The 22183-nt window shown below is 43.9% G+C and overlaps 1 protein-coding gene across 20 annotated transcripts in view; it reads left to right on the forward strand.

Moving 5' to 3' along the window:
• Window positions 1-22183, forward strand: part of DNAH9 (dynein axonemal heavy chain 9) — a 330145-nt gene that overhangs the window by 65959 nt on the left and 242003 nt on the right. For 18 of the 20 annotated variants that reach the window (XR_014821870.1, XR_002337369.2, XR_014821872.1 and 15 more), the window contains exons 18-22: window positions 6472-6694; window positions 7544-7710; window positions 14943-15813; window positions 19189-19319; window positions 19658-19784. Coding sequence is in view for 12 of the 20 variants with exons in the window: in XM_084986157.1 (XP_084842283.1) it covers window positions 6472-6694; window positions 7544-7710; window positions 14943-15813; window positions 19189-19319; window positions 19658-19784 (1519 nt within the window). In the remaining 8 variants the exon portion in view is untranslated. The remainder of the gene's footprint in view (window positions 1-6471; window positions 6695-7543; window positions 7711-14942; window positions 15814-19188; window positions 19320-19657; window positions 19785-22183) is intronic. The other 2 variants (XM_084986166.1, XM_084986165.1) reach the window with 2 other exon arrangements.

Consider the following 22183-nt stretch of genomic DNA (forward strand, 5'->3'; position numbering starts at 1 on the left):
CTGAGCAGGGCCAGGGATCGAACCTGCATCCTCATGGTTACTAATCAGATTTGTTTCCGCTGAGCCACGATGGGAACTCCTGTTATTAATTTCTAGCAGTTGCATTATGGTCAGAGAATGTGATGTACATAATAAGTTTCTGAAATTTGTTGAATTTGGTCAGTTTTTATAACTGTTCTGTGCACTTTGGAAAAGAATGTGTATTCTCAAACTATTGGGTATAATGTTCTGTGCATGCCTATTTTATTTATTTATTTATTGTCTTTTTGCTATTTCTTGGGCCGCTTCCACGGCATATGGAGGTTTCCAGGCTAGGGGTCTAATCAGAGCTGTAGCCACCAGCCTACGCCAGAGCCACAGCAACGCGGGATCCAAGCCGCATCTGCAACCTACACCGCAGTTCACGGCAACGCCAGATCGTCAACCCACTGAGCAAGGGCAGGGACCAAACCCGCAACCTCATGGTTCCTAGTCGGATTCATTAACCACTGCGCCACGACGGGAACTCCTGTGCATGCCTATTGATCAAACTTTTTTTCTTCAAATTCACCATAACCTCACCACCATTTTTTTCTGCTTAATTTATCAATTACTGAGATAATTGTGTTAAAAATATTCCACTTTGATGGTGGCTTGTCAATTTCTCCTTGTAACTCTGTCACTTTTTGTTTCATATATCTTAAGATTATATTATATAAGCATACAGAGTTTGACTTTTTATATCTTCCTGGAAAATAGAATCTTTTAGTCACACGTTAAAAAATCTTTCATCCCTAGCTATATTTCTTGGGTTAAAGTGTGTTTTGTCATATTAATATAATGAAACCAATTTCCTTTGTATGATATTTGCCTGGTATTTCTCATTTTACCCTCTGGCGTTCAGACTTTCTGTGCCTTTATATTAGAAGAGATCTTTATAATTGGCAGAGAACCGAGTGTTTTATCTACCTTAATATCTTTCTTTCAACTGAAGGGTTTTGTTCATTAACGTCTTTTGTGCTATATTTGAATTCATTTCTACCATTCTATTGTGTGCTTTCTTGCCTGCTTTTGGGTTGAATTTTTTTATGTTTTATTTTTCATTTTTGTTATTCCATTTTTTTTTTCCTTCTGCTAATTTGGATGTTGTCCTAAGTCTTCTGTTCTAATGGTTAATCACACCTAGTTTTAAGAGGAATAAGCTTATCAGTACTGTTACTCTTTTCACAACCAATACAGTGACTTTAGAATAGTTTGATCTCAACTACTTATCCATTGAATTATATTCTATCATTCCAAGTAATTTCAGCTGTTCTCTATTACTTATGTAAACTCCACAAATTATACTTTATTTTTATACACTCAAAGTTTATTTAAATTTACCTATGTGTTTACTGTCTTTGCTCATTCCATCTTTCTGTGTTATAGACTTGCTTTCTGAAGTATAGCCACTGGAAGTTTCTTTAATAAGGTTCTATTGGTGGAACTCTCATTCCTCCTTGATTCGAACATGCATGTATTTTGCCTTCATTCTTTAAAAAAAAAAAAAAAAAGATTTTGTGGAAGAGAGAATTCTAAGATAATGTTTTTTCTTTTTCTTTTTAGAGCCGCACCCATGGCATATAGAGGTTCCCAGACCAGGGTCGAATCAGAACTACAGCTGCTGGCCTCCACCACAGCCACAGCAACACCGGATCCCTAACCTGCTGAGCGAAGCCAGGGATCAAACCTGCTTCCTCATGGATGCTAGTCAGATTTGTTTCCGCTGAGCCATGATGGGAACTCCTAAGATAACATATTTTCTGTGAGTCTATTGAAAATATTATTCCATTATGGCTTGGCTTCATTTGTGGTGTTACATGGTCAGCTTAGATTTTGTTTTTTGTTTTTAATAGAAATCTGTCTTTGCTTTGCAGCTAATTTTAAGATTTCTTTTTATTTTTGGTAATCTTCAGTTTCATGTTGAAGTACCTATGTGAGGGTTTCTTTATAGTAATTCCACCTTGATTTTGTTGGGCTTCCTTGATCTTGTAGTTGGTGTCTTTCATTAGTTCAAGAAAATTCTTAACCAAGATTTCCTCGAAGACTGCTTCTTGCCCATTCTCTCTTATTACCTCCTCCGGACCTAGTATTACACTTATTACACTTAGACACTTTTCAGTGGCTTCCGTGTCTTTGAACAATTTTCATAGTTTTCACTTTTTGGCTTTTCTGCATTGCAGTTGAATAACTTCTCCACTTTTATCATACAACAGTTTCTCTCTTTTAACTTTGTCTAAATCTCCAGTTTAATCCATTCATTGAGCTTTAAATTTTAACTATACTTTCCATTTTTAGATTTATATATTTGGTTACTTTACAATTTTGCTTACTCATTTTTCCACTTTCTTGTTCTTTGCTCAAATTCATTCTCTTTTATCTATTCACTTTCCAAGTTTTAGAATACATTCACCAGAAGATGATTTTAAGAAAACTATTGATTTGTCAGCTTAAAAATGGTTTGTTTCTTTATGCCATAGATCAAAGTAACATAGAGGCATATGGAAAATTATGAGCTTCATTCTCCTAGAATTATCCAGTAACGGCATAGTATGATAACTTTTGCATTGCTGGAACACATAGTAAAAGCTTCTCTTCAGAAAGTAATGCCATAATTTTTATGTATCCACTTCAGTAAGCTTGGTCACTCCTTGGAATCTGTTATTCAATACAAATGTCCACATACTATCGCAGATTCTGAGCATATTTGGACAGCCTCTGAAATTGCCTCCATTCCTGACTCTGAGACAATGCTGAATTTATGTTTGAACTTAAAGGCAAGTTGGAGAGGGGTAAGGGCAGAGACCTGTTGGGAATGTAAGACTTATCTAGGCTTCTGAAGGGTGATTCCTAAAGAAATCTCTTCTGTACAAACTGATATATCATGCTTAAAAGGATGAAGTTGTTTTTCTATGTCAATCTTGAGTAGACGTCTGGGAAAATTCAGGGAAAGCACTTACTCTTGGTACCTGGGTCAGAAACAGTAAAGCCAGCCACCTAAACAAGAACCCTTTGTCCTTTTTTTTTTTTTTTTTGTCTTTGTTGTTGTTATTGTTGTTGTTGTTGTTGTTGTTTTTGTTGTTGTTGTTGCTATTTCTTGGGCCGCTCCCACGGCATATGGAGGTTCCCAGGCTAGGGGTTGAATCGGAGCTGTAGCCACCGGCCTACGCCAGAACCACAGCAACGCGGGATCCGAGCCGCGTCTGCAACCTACACCACAGCTCATGGCAACGCCGGATCGTAAACCCACTGAGCAAGGGCAGGGACCAAACCCGCAACCTCATGGTTCCTAGACGGATTCGTTAACCACTGCGCCACGACGGAAACTCCCCCCTTTGTCCTTTTGACATATTAAATATTGCTGTTTTATTTTATTTTGGCCACCCTCATGGCATGTGGAAGTTCCCAGGCCAGGAATCAAACCTGCACTGCAGTTGTGACCTGTGCCACAGCTGTGGCAATGCTGGATCCTTAACCTGCTGCACCAAAAGAGAACTTCCCAAATATTGCTATTTTATATTCTGCATCTGAATTCCAATATCTAAAACCTTCACAGGTTTAATTTAGCTGTTTCTGCTGGCATCTATCTGCTCATGGTGCCTTCTTTCCTTGTGTACTTTGTGACTCTTGACTATAAAATCATGTTCTTTGCAGTTTAATCCTTGGGGATTGGATTCTTCCTGCATTCCTCCAGAAAGGATCATCCCCAGACCACTTGTACTTCAGCTTACAGTAGTCCACCTGCTGCACAGGTTACTATGGGCGAGTTTCCATGCTGCCCCTCACTGGGCAGCGTATTTATTTCTTGTTCACCCTCACAGAGTTGCAACTTCATGTGCAGCCTCCTGTTAGCTTCCTCACCTTGTGCGCGCCCTCAGCTTAACCACCTGTCCTCCTCCACGTCTCATAAAACATCAAAGTAGAAGCCCAAGGGCTCCAGGGTTCAGTGGAAACTATCCTGTGAAACCCAGCCTTGAATCTTGCTTCCCTCTCAGGGTTCTTGCTATCAGTACCTTTTCGGCCTCTGGAGATTCCATGATTTCACATCACCTTAGTGATACATTTTTAAATGATTTTGAAATATTCTGCTGAAGTATTTTTGTTGTCTTAGCAGAAGAGTCATTTGTATTATCATATACATCATAGACCTCGAAACAGAAGTCCACATTCTCCAGCTTACCCTCCAGTCAGGCTTTTATTAGACTGCTCCACTGAAACCAGTGTGGTCAAGGTCACCAATTAGTTTTCAAATGGCTGCATCCAGTGGTGATTATCAGGCATCTTCTTACTTGTACCTGCCAACAGTATTTGGCACAGCTGATTACTCCTTCCCACACAATTTCTTTATCTTACTCTTATGATTTCCTCCTTCTTGGTCTCCTTGGCTGGGCTCATCTTCTCTAGCATTAATATGTTAGAATTCCTAAAACCTCAATCCTAGAATTTCATTTCTATCCGTAGTCATATTCCAGATGACATTTAATCTAACATTTTTTTTTTTTGTCTTTTGTCTTTTTAGGGCTGCACCCACAGCTTATGGAGGTTCCCAGACTAGGAGTCTAGTTGGAGCTGTAGCTGCCAGCCTATACCACAGTCACAGCATCTTCAGATCTGAGCCATGTCTGTGACCTACACCACAGCTCATGACAATACCAGATCCTTAACCCACTGAGCGAAGCCAGGGATTGAACCCGCAACCTCATGGTTCTTAGATTCATTTCCACTGTGCCACAACGCCAACTGCCTAATAAGTATCTCCCTTTGGTGTCTAGTGTCTGTGATGCATCTCACGCCTAACACATGTAAAACTTACTCCTCTCCCTCAAAAAAACCCCCGGTCTGCCCCAGTTCTTCCCCATCTCTTTAAGGGGTATCGTCATTTACCCCACTGCCAGGAGTCCTTATTGATTTCTCTTATTCCCCCACACCTCTCTCCCAACCCACCAGTGGATTTTATTGGCTCTCCATGCAACACTGTCTGAATCTGACCACTCCTCACGTCCACCATCTGGGTCAAAGCCAGTATCTTCTGTCACCTGGAAAAACCATCATAGACCCTACGTGCCCCCCAGCCTCTCTTCTTGTCTCCCTACCTGTGCCACCAGCACCGTAACCATCACCCTCACCACCTCCAGCTGAAATGTGTTCCCCTCCAGCCACAGATACTTCTGAAAATAAATCAAATTTGTTCCCTTCTCCTACTTAGAATTCTCCCACTTGGGATAAAATCTGAACTTCTTATCATGGCCAGTAAGGCCGTCCAGCGTCTGGCCCCTTCTTTGGCCTCTTATCCCTCCATGCTTCCTCCTATTCCTCTAATGTTCCACCCCGACTTTTCCCTTATCCTCAAACAAATCAAACCGAATCCAACCTCCAGCCTCAGTGCTTTTACCCGTGTTGCTCCCTCTGCCTGGAAAGCCCTTCTCTTGTTTCTTTCTGTGACTCACTCCTTCATCTCGTTTCCACTTCCGCTCAAACATCACCTCAGTAGAAAGGCCTTCACTGACCACCCCATGTAAAACAGACCTGGCTCACTGCCATTGTCTCATACTGCTCATCACCATGTGAAACTGTGCAATTTATCAGCTCATCAATCTGTTTCCTATTTATTTTTTTCCCACTAGCATGTAAGTTTTATCAGGACCAAGCCTTTGTTTATCTTATTTATTATTCCATCCTCAAAACCTGGGAGCTTGCTGGGGCTCGTAATAATTGCCCGGTAAACATTTTTGAATTAAAGAATGAATCTCCTTTAATTCTCACAATAACCAGTGAGCAAGAAATGATGTTTGCAGTTTTACAGATGAGGAAACTGAGGCTCAGAGATGTTAAATGGCTAACATGTAACCATATCTTTGTGACACAGTTAAACCCAAATGCCTGTGAGCTTAGAGGCCATAGTATTTATTTCCAGTTTCTTAAAAATAATTTATAATAAATACACCTTGACATTATTTCACTTTGACTTTCAGACTTCCCAAAAAAGTTGTAAAAATACCGTAAAGAATTGTCTTTTACCTTCTGTCAGTTGTCCCGAGTGATAACGTCCTGTATAACCGTGATACATTTATAAAAACGAGGAAGTTAATGTTGATGTAGAAGTGGTAACTCATCTACAAACTTAGGCGCATTTCACCGATGGTCCCAATAATGTGTCCTGGGCCCTGAATCTCTGTCGTGGAGGGTCAGTCTTTGTCTTTTGTGACTTTGACACTTCCAAAGAGAATCCTATCTAATCATTGGGATATGGGGATTTTCCCATAATATTACCATCAGGATATGGGGATTTTTTCCATAATAATGCCATCAGGATATGGAGATTTTTCCACAATAATATCATCAGGATGTGGAGGGTTGTCCATAATAATAGCTATTAGTCTTGGGGAAACATGCAGATCTTCCCTTGAGGAGTACGAGGAGAGTGGCTCCTCACATTCTGCCTGTTTTGCTCAGCTTGGCCGACCTTGAAGCATTTATAAAAGACAGTGAGAGTGGTTTGCTCAAGAAAGTGGAGAAAGGAGATTTCAAAGGACTGGTTGAGATCATGGGACACCTCATGGCTCTTAAAGAACGGCAGAGCAGCACTGATGAGATGTTCGAGCCTTTAAAGCAAACTATTGAACTGCTGAAGACCTATGACCAGGAACTGCCAGAAATAGTGTTTAAGCAGCTGGAGGTCAGTGCGAAGTTTATGTTTTCTTTCTTTTATCTTTTTTTTTTTGCTTATTAGGGCTGCACATGCAGCATATAGAGATTCCCAGGCTAGGGGTTCAATCAGAGCTACAGCTGCCAGCCTACAGCATAGTCACAGCAACACCAGATCCTTAACCCACTGAGTGAGTCCAGGGATTGAACCCGCAACCTCATGGTTGCTAGTTGGAGTCGTTTCCACTGCACCATGATGAGAACTCCAAGTTTATGTTTTCTTAATAGAAGAAATGAAGTTTGGGAATTTCAGAGTAGGCTGAGGTGGGTTTGGATTAAATGAAAAACAGGGCTTGGAGGTCCATGTTTTGGAACTGTATGTGTCACATATGCATAATGTGTTCCACTTCCTGGAAACTCAGTAAACGGGAATACTGTAATGCTGGAGAAATGTGGGAGAACTGATTTGGATGAGATGTTTGGGGTCTTTTCCCAGATTTAAGAATAAACCATATTTTTGATTCGGAGAACAGAAAGCAGGTCTGAGGAATGTTCAGATGGTCTAAGAGGAGATGTGGGGCATCAGAGAAGATGCCCAGGCACTCTTGGAAAACACAGCGAGGACAAACGTTGCTGGCTAGAGGTTGAGGGCAAGTTTAGTGTGGAGTCCGATGCAGGTGGAAGTGGAGAGTGGGCAGCCAGGGAGCCGAGCGAGGGCAGAGCAAGCGAAGCCAGACACCCCAGCCTGGCGTTGGTGGAGATGAAGACACCCCAGCCTGGCATTGGTGGAGATGAAGACATCCCTGTGCGTCCAGCCTCAGGCCCGAGGATGGTGGAGAGGAACACAGTGCAGGTCTCACCACCGGGGTCTCCTTTGCAGGAGCTGCCTGAGAAGTGGAGCAGCATAAAGAAGATGGCCGTTACCGTGAGGCAGCAGGTGGCCCCCCTGCAGGCGAATGAAGTGACCCTTCTCCGCCAGAGATGCTCGGCCTTTGATGTGGAGCAGCAGCAGTTCTGGGAGAGATTTCGCAGAGAAGCTCCCTTCAGGTAGGGACACAAGTGACCAGCACTGCCTCCTGGCCTCTAAACATGGCAAGTTTTGTTTTTTTTTTTTTTTTTTTTTTTGTCTTTGTTGTTGTTGTTGTTGTTGTTGTTGCTATTTCTTGGGCCGCTCCCGCGGCATATGGAGGTTCCCAGACTAGGGGTCTAATCGGAGCTGTAGCCACCGGCCTACGCCAGAGCCACAGCAACGCAGGATCCGAGCCGCGTCTGCAACCTACACCACAGCTCACGGCAACGCCGGATCCTTAACCCACTGAGCAAGGGCAGGGACCGAACCCGCAACCTCATGGTTCCTAGTCGGATTCGTTAACCACTGCGCCACGAAGGGAACTCCACAAGTTTTGTTTTTTTTAACAGCTTTGTGCTATTACTTTATTTCCTGCTATTATTTTATTTCCTTTATGCTATTACTTTATTATTTTGATTTCCTTTTTTGTTTTCAGAGTTATCATTTTATGGATTATATTCCATGTGCTGTACATTACATCCCTGAGACTTACTTATTTTTTTTATATATCCTTCAGTGATTTCCTGAAAGGGGGGCAGTGAGTTGGTTATACTCCAAACCTTATATGCATTGCTTCTGGATTGGGGGGGTACTTATTTTCCTTGAATGTTACAAATAGCACTTTTCAATGTATCTAACACATCTCTGACATCCAGATACATGCACAGAAGACTGGAGGTGGTCTTGGTTTCTAGCAAGAAAGACTAACAGCTATATCTATTTATAGTGTTTCTGTCTCCCCTTATGTTTTTAATTTTTATTTATTTTTTAAAGCATTGGGATCACATTTTTTCTCTTCTTTTTAAATTTTTAAAATAATTTTAAAAGGTTACTTTCCATTTACAGTTATTACTCTCCCTTCAATCCAGCTCTGGGTTTGCTTGTTTCCTGGGCTTCCTGCTGGGTCTCCTCTATAGTTTTGGTCAGACAAGCTTGGAAGTCCTCAGACTGACAAATGCCCTCTGTAAGGAGTAAGGGAACTTTTTATTTTCAAGGGTTACTTACCCACAGAAATTTGACATTGGGACATATATGGTAAAGCAACAGACAAAGCAGGAAAAAAAAATCACAACTTTGTCAGAAGGAAATACAACATAATGAATAAGTATGTAGACTCTGCATTTAGCAAGCCCTGTGTCTAATCTCAGGTCTACTACTACTCACTGTCTGGTCAGGGCAATCACTTACTATCTCTGTGCCTCAGTTTCCTATAGAATGGCAGTAATAATAGCATCCACCTTAGGTTGTTGATAGGATTAAATTAACAAATCTTTGGAGTTCCCGTGGTGGCGCAGTGGTTGACGAATCCGACTAGGAACCATGAGGTTGCGGGTTTCGGTCCCTGCCCTTGCTCAGTGGGTTAAAGATCCAGCGTTGCTGTGAGCTGTGGTGTAGGTTGCAGACGCGGCTCGGATCCCGCGTTGCTGTGGCTCTGGCGTAGGCCAGTGGCTACAGCTCCGATTAGACCCCTAGCCTGGGAACCTCCATATGCTGCGGGAGCGGCCCAAGAAATAGCAAAAAGACCAAAAAAAAAAAAAACAAAAAAAAACAAATCTTTGCAAGTTTTCAGCATAGCACCCAATACCCACCAGCCATACTGGTTTACCTGGTCTCAAGTTAGCACTGAAAAGTCACACATCTGGGGAAGCCCCTCTGTTTCAGGCAAACTGAGATGCTTGGTCCCCCAGCCTAGCACACAGTAAGGGTCTACATATTCTTATTCATTCATCAAACATTTACGAGACAGTACTCTCTCCCAAGCATCATAGTTGCGCCTAGAGAGACCAAGATGAGTCTGTCAAGAGGCAGAGAAGGACAGATGCATGAACTGTGCTTAGATGAACATACAGCATAGGGCTCTAAAATAGGGTGCTGCTCTTTGAGCTGCACATTAAAATCACCTGAGAGGCTTTTAAAACCTCCACTGTCCAGTCTGTCCTACAACCCAACTAAATCAGACTCTGGGGGATGAGACTGGGCATCAGTAGTTTGCAGCGCTTCTCAGGTGACTCCAGTGTTTGGCCAAGGTAGAGACTGCTGCTCTAAGGGAAGCAACTGGTTCACTTTTAAGAATCCTGCCAGGGCATATAACACCAAATGAGTCTGTGTTCTTTTAGAATAATTGCTCTTAGACATCTGAGACTGGCTGTATGGACCAACACTTGTTTGCTGATGTGTTTCTGGTAAGTGTGTTGGAAATCCAGTATCCCTCCTACATAGTTACAACATGGGTGTGTATTGATCAGCTCGTGTTGTCTTTTTCATGTGATAGCTGCATTGCTTTTTGTTTCTTAGCACTTGTATCTGCTGGCTGTGAGAACATTGCTACCCTTAGCTGGGTTTTCTAAATTCGCATCTGTTAATTTGACATGCAGATGAGTTTTTGCAAGAGAATACTTTGAAAAGAACTGCTCCCAGCAGTGTAGAAAGCCAAACACTACTGCAATTTTGATGTATTTCTCCTCTTGTCAGGAAAACTATCAAGACTAGGACAGAATATGGATTTAATTCTAAAGGGAATCTTCGTGGGTGTCAATGCATGGATTTGTTTCTTAGCTTCGTGTGCGTGGATGTATGTGTTTAAAATGTTTAGACACTGTGTGTGGCAAATGAGTTTAGCTCTGGTTCCTTCACTTTTAGATCACCCACGAATTTCTAAAATGCAGACCCTGGTGCGGCCTCTATGATGGCGAGGTTCTATTCTTGACTGGATTGCAAGTGAAGCTCACATTGATCTTGTCTTTGTGGGGCCAGGAAAGGAAAGCTCTTATGTCTCATTTGTCCCTTGCAGTCTGACAGGTGCAGGGAGAAGTCAGGTTTCTGGGGGTGCGGTTCTTTCTTCACGTTAGAGTTGAGTTTTTCATCCTCTTTCAATTTTTTTTTTTTTTTTTTCTTTTTAGGGCCACACCCGTGGCATAGAAAGTTCCCAGGCTAGAGGCCAGATCAGAGCTACAGCTGCCAGCCTACACCACAGCCACAGCCGTGCTGGATTTGAGCCACGTCTGCAACCAACACCACAGCTCATGGCAACGCCTGGTCCTTAACCCACTCATGGAGGCCAGGGATCAAACCTGCGTCTTTCCACTGAGCCATGACAGGAACTCCTCCTCTTTCAATTCTTAACTTGAAGGTGTTTCTGCACATTCCTAGCCGAGCCTCCTTCACTTCAGCTTAACCTGCTAAACCATCACACCCAGATTCAGGGCCCTCTGGCAACTCTTAACAACGGAGACTCATTCTCCCATTTGAGTGACCAGGATGCTTCAGGTTTCTAATGCCTTTCTCTTGTTGTCTCTCTTCCCTGGGGCACGGGCTTCCTTATCCTAAGGAATGATGCCACATAGCCCAGTCTCCTTATCCGCATCAAGGCCAAGGTGATCCAAGGGTTTCTCCGTCAAGGTGTTTGATCCCCATCACCTCTAGCTCGATGGAGTCATTGGTGTTCTCAGCTTCTGAGAGTGGTGAGGAGAACCTTCTTGAAGACATGCTCCCCTTGGGGGCTGTCCTCCATGACAAGCAGTGGCGGCAGGCTTTCCAGTTAGCCCAGTGCAGCCAACAGGAGGAAAGAAGGGCCTTCCTCCTGCTCATGCACTGTCTGTTGTCCTTTCAAAAGCTGGAGAAAAGAGCCGTATTCGTCATTAAATCTCCCAGGGACGTATCAGTATCCTCAGACACATCATTGATTTGTTAATCTGACTCAGTCACATGATTCAGGCTTCCACAGAGCAGAGAGGTTGTGGTCGCAACAGTGGAGTCAGCAAAAAATGATGTAAGTGCTAGGATTTTCAGATGACACAGGTTTCCTGACATCAAGGACTTAGAGCCTCGGAGACAGCCTCAAAAATGAGTAACTAGACATGTCCATCACTGCCAACTTTAACCCACATTGAAGAGGCAGCACACTGCAGGAGCTGATGCCTCAGCCAGTGGGCAAGTGAGAATTAGCCATTTGGAAGAGAGGAGTGGAGAGCGAGGCTCTTCCAAGAAAAGGAAGCAGAGACACAGAAGGATGAAAACGGAACAGGCAGCTGGAGGGCTGCATGTGGGTGTGGCCATGATGCAGGAGGTGGGAGGTGAGAACAGGTCCAGGTGGCCAGGCTTTGACCATGAATGAGCACAGAGGAGTCCAAGCCTGAGAACGACACACACTATGTAAACACCTTTCTCCTGGCTGCAGAGAAGGGTGGAGTGAGATGAACTCAAGGTGGAGGCTGCACGGGAGGGTGATTGCCACAGCCCGGCTGAGACATGGGGAGCCTGTGGAGGGGAGGATGGGTCTGAGGGAGGCTTCAGCTGGGAGAGTGGGGGTGTTGAGCGAATATGGGAGGTGGGCCGGGAGAGGGCGGCACACTTCTGCTCTTCTGTCTGGACAGGTAAGAGGAAGGGGTCTGTCCTGCTGCACCTGAGATGGCCCACAGGTTGAGAAGACCTGAAAGGTCCCCAGCTCAGAGGGGACATGCTGAGTTTTATGGTACCTGTTCAGTATCAAGCAGAGGCGTGTCACTATCCCTCGGGCCTATAGGTGTGGTGCTGAGGTTGACATTCAGCAAGGATTCACTCAGGTCACTCGTTCCCCTCTTTCTCCTTCCCCATATCTAGGTCAGGCCCAAATCCTTACTTTTTCCAAAATCATGCACATGGGCACTGTATTTCCATTTCTCTTAATTATACTTTTATTCATCCAGACTTTCTAGGCATTTCTCTTTCAGATTAAAATACTTTTGCATTATAATTTCAGTTTCAAAGACGAACTACACCCCTTGCCCTCCTATTACTTTCTTGTTCTCATGCTGTATTGTTCCCCCAGGCTTTGGAGAACTGCTTCAAGTTTATGAGGCACATTAATCAGGTCTATGAATATCCTGACAGTTTGCACTAGAGCTTTGAAACAGGAACAGGGTTCCCTTCTCTCCCGTCTAGAGGTTCCTTCCGCTGCTTAGGTCAAATTAACTTTTATGTTTGCTCAGCTGTAGGAAATGAACGTCCACAAATTTAAACTATAAACAAAAATTATGCCGCAGGGCAAATGAAGTTTGGAATAAGTTTGACACATGATCACCTCTTACAAGTATTTGAGAAACCAATATTGATTCAAGGATGGTCAGGTGAGCTGAGGAAAGAACAGTTAGGAAGATCATTTATTATCGTCTGTGTCCACCTCTCAAACTCTGATAGCTCCTAGCTTACCTAATATTCCTGAATTATACTCCTTTAATAAATAGAAAATGGGCTTTTAGAATTCGTCTGGTGTATACTAACACCAAGAAGCTAAGTTCATTTTCCAAGTTCACTCTAGTCAAGATAAAAAGTAGAACCAACACATTCCAACAATTAGTCTTTTGAAAGATTATGTAGAAGGAACTTTCATGCTTGTTAATCTCTCTTCCTGGCCCACTTGGCATGAGGATGTCGCATCTCTTTCTCTCTCTTTCTTTTCCCACCACTCTCATGGAATAGAAGGCTTCATGCCTACGTAGACGAAGGGCCCTCTGACTCAGAACCCCAACCCAGCCTGAAACACTTGCGGGCTGGGCAGTGGTGGAATCATGGGATGACATTCGATCTCATTCTCTTAAGGTGAAAATCCACAACCAGCGCACATGAGCCAAAACTGTTTAGATGGAACAAGTGGGAATCAAACATAGCAAGCGTCAAAGTTAATCTGACACTGATTTAATGGTATGCATAACTGTTATTGTGTTGCGTGGTAATTGGGCTTAAGTGGTGAGCAGTTCAGGTAAATGACTTTAATTAAGATTACTTTCCATCCGTCAAGTCAAATATTTCCAAAGATAACTGAGACAAGAGGCAGCTCAAGAAAAGAGTTTGCATGTCATCCTCTTCCTTTTCCCTCCGCTCTGTACCCCACCCGCCAGCCAATGCACACACGCACCCACGTACACGCACATGTGATTGGAGGAAATGGCCAATTCTCGAATCACTACTTTCCTCTCAATTTCTCCTTTATGAGGAACCCCATGAAGCTTCTTCTGATTTTAGGGAAACGTGCTGTTCACACTCAGTCACGGTATTCCCAATATCTAGCCCTGCAAGCACAGAGAAAGCAGAAAACCTGAGACTGGGATGGGAAGAAGGGATAAGGGAGTCTGGGAGGAAAATGAGAGGCTTCTTGAACGTGAATTTGGATCCTCCTGGCCCATGTGTGTCCCTTTGCATGGATAGTTCTTATTTGGAGGAGAGGCTGTCAGGGATGCAGTTTGCAGGGGCAGCAGCATAAAGTAGGTTCATCTGATGAAGATCGGGAGCAGCAGTGGGGGCCCTGAGCACCCAGGGAAGAGGAGGAGGAAACGGGATCTAAAACCGTGAAGTTGCATGTAGTGCTGATAGGAGTCCAGTGCAGAAGCAGAGGCTGCCACAGGACGCAGGAGATCAGGGGCAGCTTGGAGGAAGTACTCAGGGATGTGGAGCCTGATGCGGGCATTCTGGGCAGGAAAGCCACACAGCACAGGGCTTTGTGTGCAGATGTCAGGGCCCCTCTCAGCGGTTCTCAAACCTGGAGGCACTGTTCCTCGGAGGTGACGCAGGCCATTAGCATGAGCCTCACCCCAGAGAAGCACGTCAGAATCACCTGGGGAGTTTGAAAAATGCTCTTGCCTAGGTCCCATCCCCAAGGATTCTGGTTCAATCCTTTAGGGAGCAGCCTAGAGCCTAGACCTGGGCATAGAGGTCGTTTGAAGCTTCCAAGAGATTCTAAGATGCAGCTAAGTCTGGGAGCCACTGCCCTAGAGGGAGCAGTGCCAGAGTGGGTCAGGGTTGGACTCTCTCACTTACTGACCACCCACTGCGAGTAGCTCCTTGCAGGAGCTTTGCCTTCACAGCATCTGCAGTAACTGGACAGTGCTCTTGTGTCAAGTGGTCCAGGGCCACCCTATGGAAGCAGGGTCTAAAGGCAGCTTGGACGAGGGCATATTTCCCGCTCCCCCCGGGTGGGGTAGGGTGGCGGGTGAGAGTATTTTTATTACCTTCTCAGGTGTGAAGAATGGATCCAAACATGGCGTTCGTCCAGCTGGTTATGCTCATCCCACCCCAACCCACCCTGAATGTCTTCTCTTCCCAGGCTTTGGTGAAAGTCCCTGCTCTTTGCTCAAATACTAAGAATTTAAAGATTGGAGCTGCTGTAACGCTGGTAAAATTCTAGGAAATGACCCTGTGTGCTCTTCTTCTAAAGGGAAAACATTGTCGTTTGTAGGTTTGATAGCACTGACCCTCATCAGATGCTGGATGCCAGGCACACGGAAATCCAGCAGATGGAATCCACCATGGCCTCCATCTCTGAATCTGCCAGCTTGTTCGAGGTCGGCGTCCCCGACTATAAGCAGCTGAGGCAGTGCAGGAAGGAGGCCTGCCAGCTGAAGGAGCTCTGGGACACCATCGGGATGGTGACTTCCAGTATCCGCGCCTGGGAGACCACCCCATGGAGGGATGTCAACGTAGAGGCCCTGGACTTGGAGTGCCGACGGTTTGCCAGGCACATCCGGAACCTGGATAAGGAGGTCAGGGCCTGGGAGGCCTTCACAGGCCTGGAAAGCACGGTGTTGAACACCCTGAGCTCCCTGAGGGCCGTGGCTGAGTTGCAGAATCCAGCCGTCCGGGAGCGCCACTGGAGGCAGCTGATGCAGGCCACGGGGGTGAGCTTCACCATGGACGAGGGCACCACCCTGGCCCACCTCCTGCAGCTCCAGCTGCACCACTTTGAGGACGAGGTCCGGGGCATCGTGGACAAAGCCGTGAAAGAGATGGGCATGGAGAAGATCTTAGAGGAGCTGCAGACCACCTGGGTTGGCATGGAATTCCAGTACGAGCCCCACCCGCGGACCCGAGTGCCCCTGCTGCGGTCCGACGAGGACCTCATCGAGGTTCTGGAGGATAACCAAGTCCAACTTCAGACCCTGATGATGTCCAAGTACATTGCTTTCTTCCTGGAGGAAGTGTCGGGCTGGCAGAAGAAGCTGTCCACGGCCGACGCTGTCATCTCCATCTGGTTTGACGTGCAGCGCACATGGTCTCATCTAGAAAGCATATTCATTGGATCTGAAGATATCCGGGCTCAGCTGCCCCAGGTACCAGCTAAGGAAATCCTGCTCCCTCTGCTCCTTCCCCAAGTCAAGGGCCGACCCCCCGTTCCCGAGCCTCTAGACCTTTCCTCCTCTGCCTCCCTGCTCTGGCCTCACTTAAGGGCACCTCCGAGAAACGTGGGCCTCAGAAGCCACCAACAGTCAGGCAGAGGAAAAGGGAGAAAGTGAAGTGCACACCAGTCAGTGTGTTCGTAGGTGCGTGGGAGAGAAAGGAAGATCTGCTTTTAGGGACCAGCAAAAAGCAAGGAAGATCTGCTTTTAGGGACCAGCAAAAAGCAAGGAAGATCTGCTTTTAGGGACCAGCAAAAAGCAAGGAAGATCTGCTTTTAGGGACCAGCAAAAAGCGTACAGGAGAGGGGAGGTCATAGTATGAGCTGCTCTTGGGTTGCTCCACACGTAATTACAGTGCAGGTGTCCATTGGGAGGGAGCATCGTTCCCAGGCAAACTCAGTTCCCTCTCTGCAGCGAGCCATCCTATAAACTCCTGGCCTGCACCAGCAGGCGAAATACTAGTCTTCAGCTAAACACTAAACCAGGAATTTCTCTAAAATATGCTTTCTTCTCATTACTACCTTTCCTGTAGTGGTTTGCACCTTCAACTTTGTCCTAATTAATGTGCCATTAATCTACCTTCTCTCAGTGGACTCTAATTCACTGAAAAAAAAAATTGCAGACATCTTCCTTATCCCTCAGCACAGTGAGTTCTTTGCTTACAAATTAGTTTGATTCCAAAATGTCACATGTTGTCCAGACCTTGTTTCAAAGTTACAGCACATTCTATCAAAACATGATATTTTTCCAGCTCATCCCACAAAAGCATATTTAATGTAATAGTGCAGATTAAAGGTTGTACATTTGCAATGAAAAATAATGGAAAACAATTCTGCTGCAGCTGTTGTCATTAAGCGAAACTGAATAAGATTTTATTTATCTCCGAAGCTAGTGATTAAAGAAGGGCAGGTTTAATGAGATGGGAGTGAGGACGTAGTGGGGGGACTTTGGTAGATGCTTTAAAGGAGACATTTGAGAACTTTCAATTCAAAGTGTAATAAAGAATTCATATTATTAACCTCTGAGGTTTATGTGTAAAACATGTAAATACATTTATTTTCTTTCTTTTTTTTTTTTTTTTTTTTTTTGTCTTTAGTCTTTTTAGGGCTGCACCTGCAGCATATGGAGGTTCCCAGGCTAGGGGTCAAATTGGAGCTGCAGCTGCTGGCCTACGCCACAGCCACAGCAATGCCAGATCTGAGCTGCGTCTGTGACCTACACCATGGCTCATGGCAACGCCGGACCCTTAACCCACTGAGCAAGACCAGGGATCAAACCTGCATCCTCACGGATACTAGTCAGATTCGTTTCCACTGAGCCACAATGGGAACTCCCATTTATTTCCTTCGTGTTAACAATATGGTAACAAAGACAGTTCTGCAATACAGTAAAATCAGTCATGATCTTACATCCGAGCTAGTAAATAATTTGATTCATTATGACTATTTCCCAACTTTTGTTCACGTATATACATGTTTTTACACAATTGCTCTCAGTATAATTACAATTTTCTATTCAAACATTTGTGTCAGTTATTTCCTATATGTCTATAACCTGGCATAAAATAACTCACTGAGGAGAAATTGTAATTTACTTCACCTCACCCTCTTGTTTTTAAATCTAGGGAGAGTGGCATGGGTCACAGAGGTCCCAGCAAATTGGGCCTGGCCACCCAGTTACAGTCTTCACTCTCCGCCTCGCAGCTGCAGGGCCCAAAGGAAAGTTACTTAACTTCTCAGTGCCTTGGTTTTCCCATATGTAAACTGAGGCTAATACTAGTCCCCACTTAGGAAGTGAATTAAAACAGTGCACACAGCACATACCAATATGGTTGTTATGTAATAATAACACAAGTTCTCACCAGGTGCCAGTTATTGGGCTAAAGTGCTTTGCATTTTTATTGTCCCAGTCATTTCAACAATACTGTGAAGGGTGTGTGTTGGGGGGAATGATAATATCTAATTAACTTTGACATCATAGTAGCATCATTTGCTGCAGAAACACTTACTTTGGTTGTATTAACTTTTGCACAGACCCAGAAAGAACATTGGAGCCACTGTCTTCCTGACTTAGGAATTCAATATTTTATGCCAACAATTCTCAAAGTGTGGTCTGGTAACCCCTGAGATGTTTCCAGGAGATTCTCCGGGTCCAAACTTTCTTACAAATAATGCTAAAATACTGGTATTTGCCTTTTAAAGTCATTCTTCCACAAATGTACAGTGGAGTTTTCCAGAAGCTACATGATGTGATATCATAACAGATTGAATGCAGAAGCGGAGAAGAGAATCTGGCCATCTTCTAAGTCAGACATTGAAAAGATTTGCCAAAATTAAAAAGAAAAAAAAAGGCGAGGAGTTCCTTGGTGGCCTAGCAGTTAAGGATTCAGTATTGTCACTGCTGTGGCATGGGTTTGAACCCTGTCCCAGGAACTTCTTATGCCATGGGCATGGCCAAATAAATTTAAAAAAAAAAATGAAATCATGCCACTTTTTTCTTTAATTTATATTGTTTTGGAAAATGTAATTATTTTAGATTAATAACGATTAATCTATGCATATGGAAGCTCCTTGAACAGGTATTTTTTTTTTTTTTTTTTTTTTGCTATTTCTTTGGGCCTCTCCCGCGGCATATGGAGGTTCCCAGGCTAGGGGTCTAATCGGAGCCGTAGCCACCGGCCTGCACCAGAGCCACAGCAACGCGGGATCCGAGCCGCGTCTGCAACCTACACCACAGCTCACGGCAACGCCGGACCGTTAACCCACTGAGCAAGGGCAGGGACCAAACCCACAGCCTCATGGTTCCTAGTCGGATTCGTTAACCACTGCGCCACGACGGGAACTCCCGGAACAGGTATTGAATCTGAGCTGCAGCTGTGACCTACACTACAGCTGTGGCAATGCCAGATCTTTAACCCACTGCATCAGCCCGGGGACCAAACCTGCACCTCTGTAGCAACCTTAGTGGCTGCAGTCAGTTTCATAACCCACTATGCCACAGTGGGAACTCTGACAAATATACTTTTTTAAATTTCTCAACTTCTAATATAGAAGATACATTGGTAGATACAATATTACCTACATAAACAAAAGTTCTCTCCACTCTTCAATAACTTTTCAAAGCATAAAGAGGTTTTTAAGAAGAAAATGTTTGAGAACCCCTGTTTCAAGCTAAAGGTATTTCCTTCTTTGAGGCTAATCTCTGTGTTAGACAACCTAGGAACAGATTTCAAAAACAGACAATACATGAATGTAACTTCTTGGACCTGAAGGGAGTGATAGTTAATTTTTTCCACATTTTTATTTGCAGGACTCTGCAAGATTTGAAGGCATTGACATTGACTTTAAACAGATAGCTTATGATGCTCAGAAAACTCCAAATGTCGTGGAAGCCACCAACAAATCAGGTCTCTACGAGAAACTGGAAGATATCCAGAGCAGGTGATGTCTGTGTGCAGCCCCTTTTGTGATGGAGGGGGAGGCAGTGCTTCCTTCCACCTCTGTCTCTGAGGGCCTTACCTTACTTAACTGCCTAAGGGCGGGAGTCCATCAGCACATCTGCCTGTGTGCTTTGATTTGCCTGTGTGCTCATAATAGGCGGTATTATTAGAGACGTTTATTCTGGTGAAAAAGCACCAGTGAGGATGTTTGCACATACATGTTCCATGCACGCATGACTTCTGCATGCAATCCATATGTCTCCCTTGTTTGCATTTAGATAACGTCTACATGCCTCTGAATGTAGGCAAAGCTAATGAGGAAATTCTGTGTTCCTTCAGATTGTATCTGTGTGAGAAGGCTCTGGCGGAGTACCTGGATACCAAAAGGCTTGCCTTCCCTCGGTTTTACTTTCTCTCCTCTTCTGATCTGTTAGACATCCTTTCTAACGGCACCGCCCCACAACAGGTAAGCCGGGGAGTGCTTGTAGAAACAGCCAGAAAGACTGAGGAGCTCCAGCAGGAGAGTTTCAGGTTCCCCATTATGCCTCCTCTCTCTGGCAGTGTGTGTATTTCAGCCCTGTGCTGCCATCAGCAGCATCCCTAACCTTAGCTCTACTTTGCTTCCACCATTGCTGATTCTCTGGATGCCCCCAGCCCCCAGCCCATCAGTGGCTGTTACTCCCTAGAGTTGGAGAAGCTTTGAGGATAGCAAAGATGGGTGGAACTAAGTCTTTACGAGAATGCCTTTGATGTGATTCTGAAGAGAGATGCAGTAAATAAGCAGTCCAAAGTAATAGCTAAAATTTCCATGGAGCAATGAGATTGAAAGTTGTATTAATGGGACATTGGGGTTTATGAGTATTTGTGAGGACCCCAGATTTGCAGTTCTAGCCCCTGGTTCTAGCCACTCATTACCCATAAATTTGGGGTATATCACTTAATTGTGACATGCTTTCCTCATCTGTAAAGTAGAAGCCTATTGTGTTACAATTTTTTTTTAATATTAAAGTACCTGTCTTTGCCTCACTTATCCTATTTAGCATTATACCCTCCAGGTCCTTTCATGTTGCTGCAAATGGTGAGATTTCATTCTTTTTAATGGCTGAGTAATATTCCATTGTGTCTGTGTACCACATCTTCTTTATCCATTCATCTGTTTTTATTTGTAAGTGGAAATTAAAAAAGCAAAATAAGTGTACAAATATAATACAATAAAAACAGATTCACAGATACAGAGAGCAAACTAATGGTTTTCAGAGGAGGGAGGGGATGGGGGATGGGCAAAATAGATGAAGGGGATTAAGAAGTACAAACTACCAGTTACAGAAGCAATAAGTCATAGAGGTGAAATGTATAGCACAGGGAGTATAGTCAATAATATTATGATAAATTTGGTGTATAATCTATAATAATATGGAATCACTGTGTTGTACATCTGAAATAATGTGATGTAATATTGTAAGTCAGCCATATTTCAAGAAAAAAAACTACACATATGCACATACATTGTGTATCTCCTAATGGAAGCGCTATTGGTATTTTGAACTGTAGACAGTGGTTCTCAAACATAAAAGTGCATGAAAATCACTTAGAAGTCTTTTAAAAATAGATTCCTAGACCCCACCCGCAGAGTTCCTGACTTTACACATCTGGATGGGCTGGAGAATCTGTGTGTCCAAGGATTCCCAAGTGCTACTGCCGGTCCGAGGACCACACCTTGAGAACCTCTGCTGTGGACAGTAGAGTGTGAGTCTCAAAATGACTGACACGAAGGAGGGATGTTGTCTCTGCTCTGTCATCCTTTAGCTTTCCACCCAAAGAAGAGTTCAAGATTCGCTTGTAGTTCTGTTATTTTCCTTAGACTGAGACTTGGACTGAGAACAGGAAGTCATTCTGAACTGTGTTCAGAAGTTACTTGAATGAGTTCTTTTCCACCTTCAATGTGATTTTGTCACTTATTTGAAGCACAGCTGGATTCATTTCTTTTTGCTTTCTATTTTAACTGTTTCCTGTCCTTGCTGATTTAATTGAATATATAGAATTCCAAGAAGCGATGCAAAGAGACATGTGAGAAGTGTCTCTCCTTCCCCCGTTCCGTCCAGAGCATCACCACCCCCTCCTCCCACTGTAGGTAACCAGTTCCATTAGTTTCTGGTTTATCTTTCCTATGTTTATTTTTGCAAAACTAAGCAGATGTGCATTAACATTTGCACATGTGCATTTTTCACCCTCCTTTCTTACACAAAAGATAGCATACGCCAAATACTTGTTTTCATAATGCTTTTATTTTTTCATCCTTATATATCCTGGAAATCATTCCATGTCACTCCCTATCAGTTCAAAGGTATCTCCCTTGTTGTTGTTGTTTTTGTTGTTTATATCTGCATCATACTCCGGACTAATATACCATAGTTTGGCCATAGGTTGTTTATGCTGTTTTGAAGTTACAAATAACGTGGCATCGGATAACTTTAGGCTTTGTATGATTGGAGGTCTATCTTTAAGGTAAATCCTTAGAAGTGATGTTGCTGGGTCAAAGGGTAAATGTCATATTAGATGCTTCCTCATTCTCCCGCCGCTGCCGAGAGGAGTTAGGTCCTCTTGCATCATCACCAGCAAGGGATGAGAGCTTCTCCAACAGAGCCAAAAGATGGCACCCATGCCCAAATTTTCCATCTTTGTCATTACCTAACTTCCTTACTTTTTGAAATGATACTTTTGGCTTATTGGTGAGAAGCAAGTCCTAAAGAGAGACTGTCCCCGACCTTCTTTTTTCTATAGCTCGAAGGAGTTCCGAAGTAGCCCAGGCATGGTGGAGTTGAAATATTTATTACATTGGCACTCTGTTTGATAACTGTATTTCAT

The sequence above is a fragment of the Sus scrofa genome, chromosome 12 (genome assembly GCF_054392235.1).
Source record: "Sus scrofa isolate SSC_HxYL_T2T_F1_AM1 chromosome 12, Sscrofa_HxYL_maternal_Yorkshire_Landrace_v2.0, whole genome shotgun sequence".
Classification (NCBI taxonomy): domain Eukaryota; kingdom Metazoa; phylum Chordata; class Mammalia; order Artiodactyla; family Suidae; genus Sus; species Sus scrofa.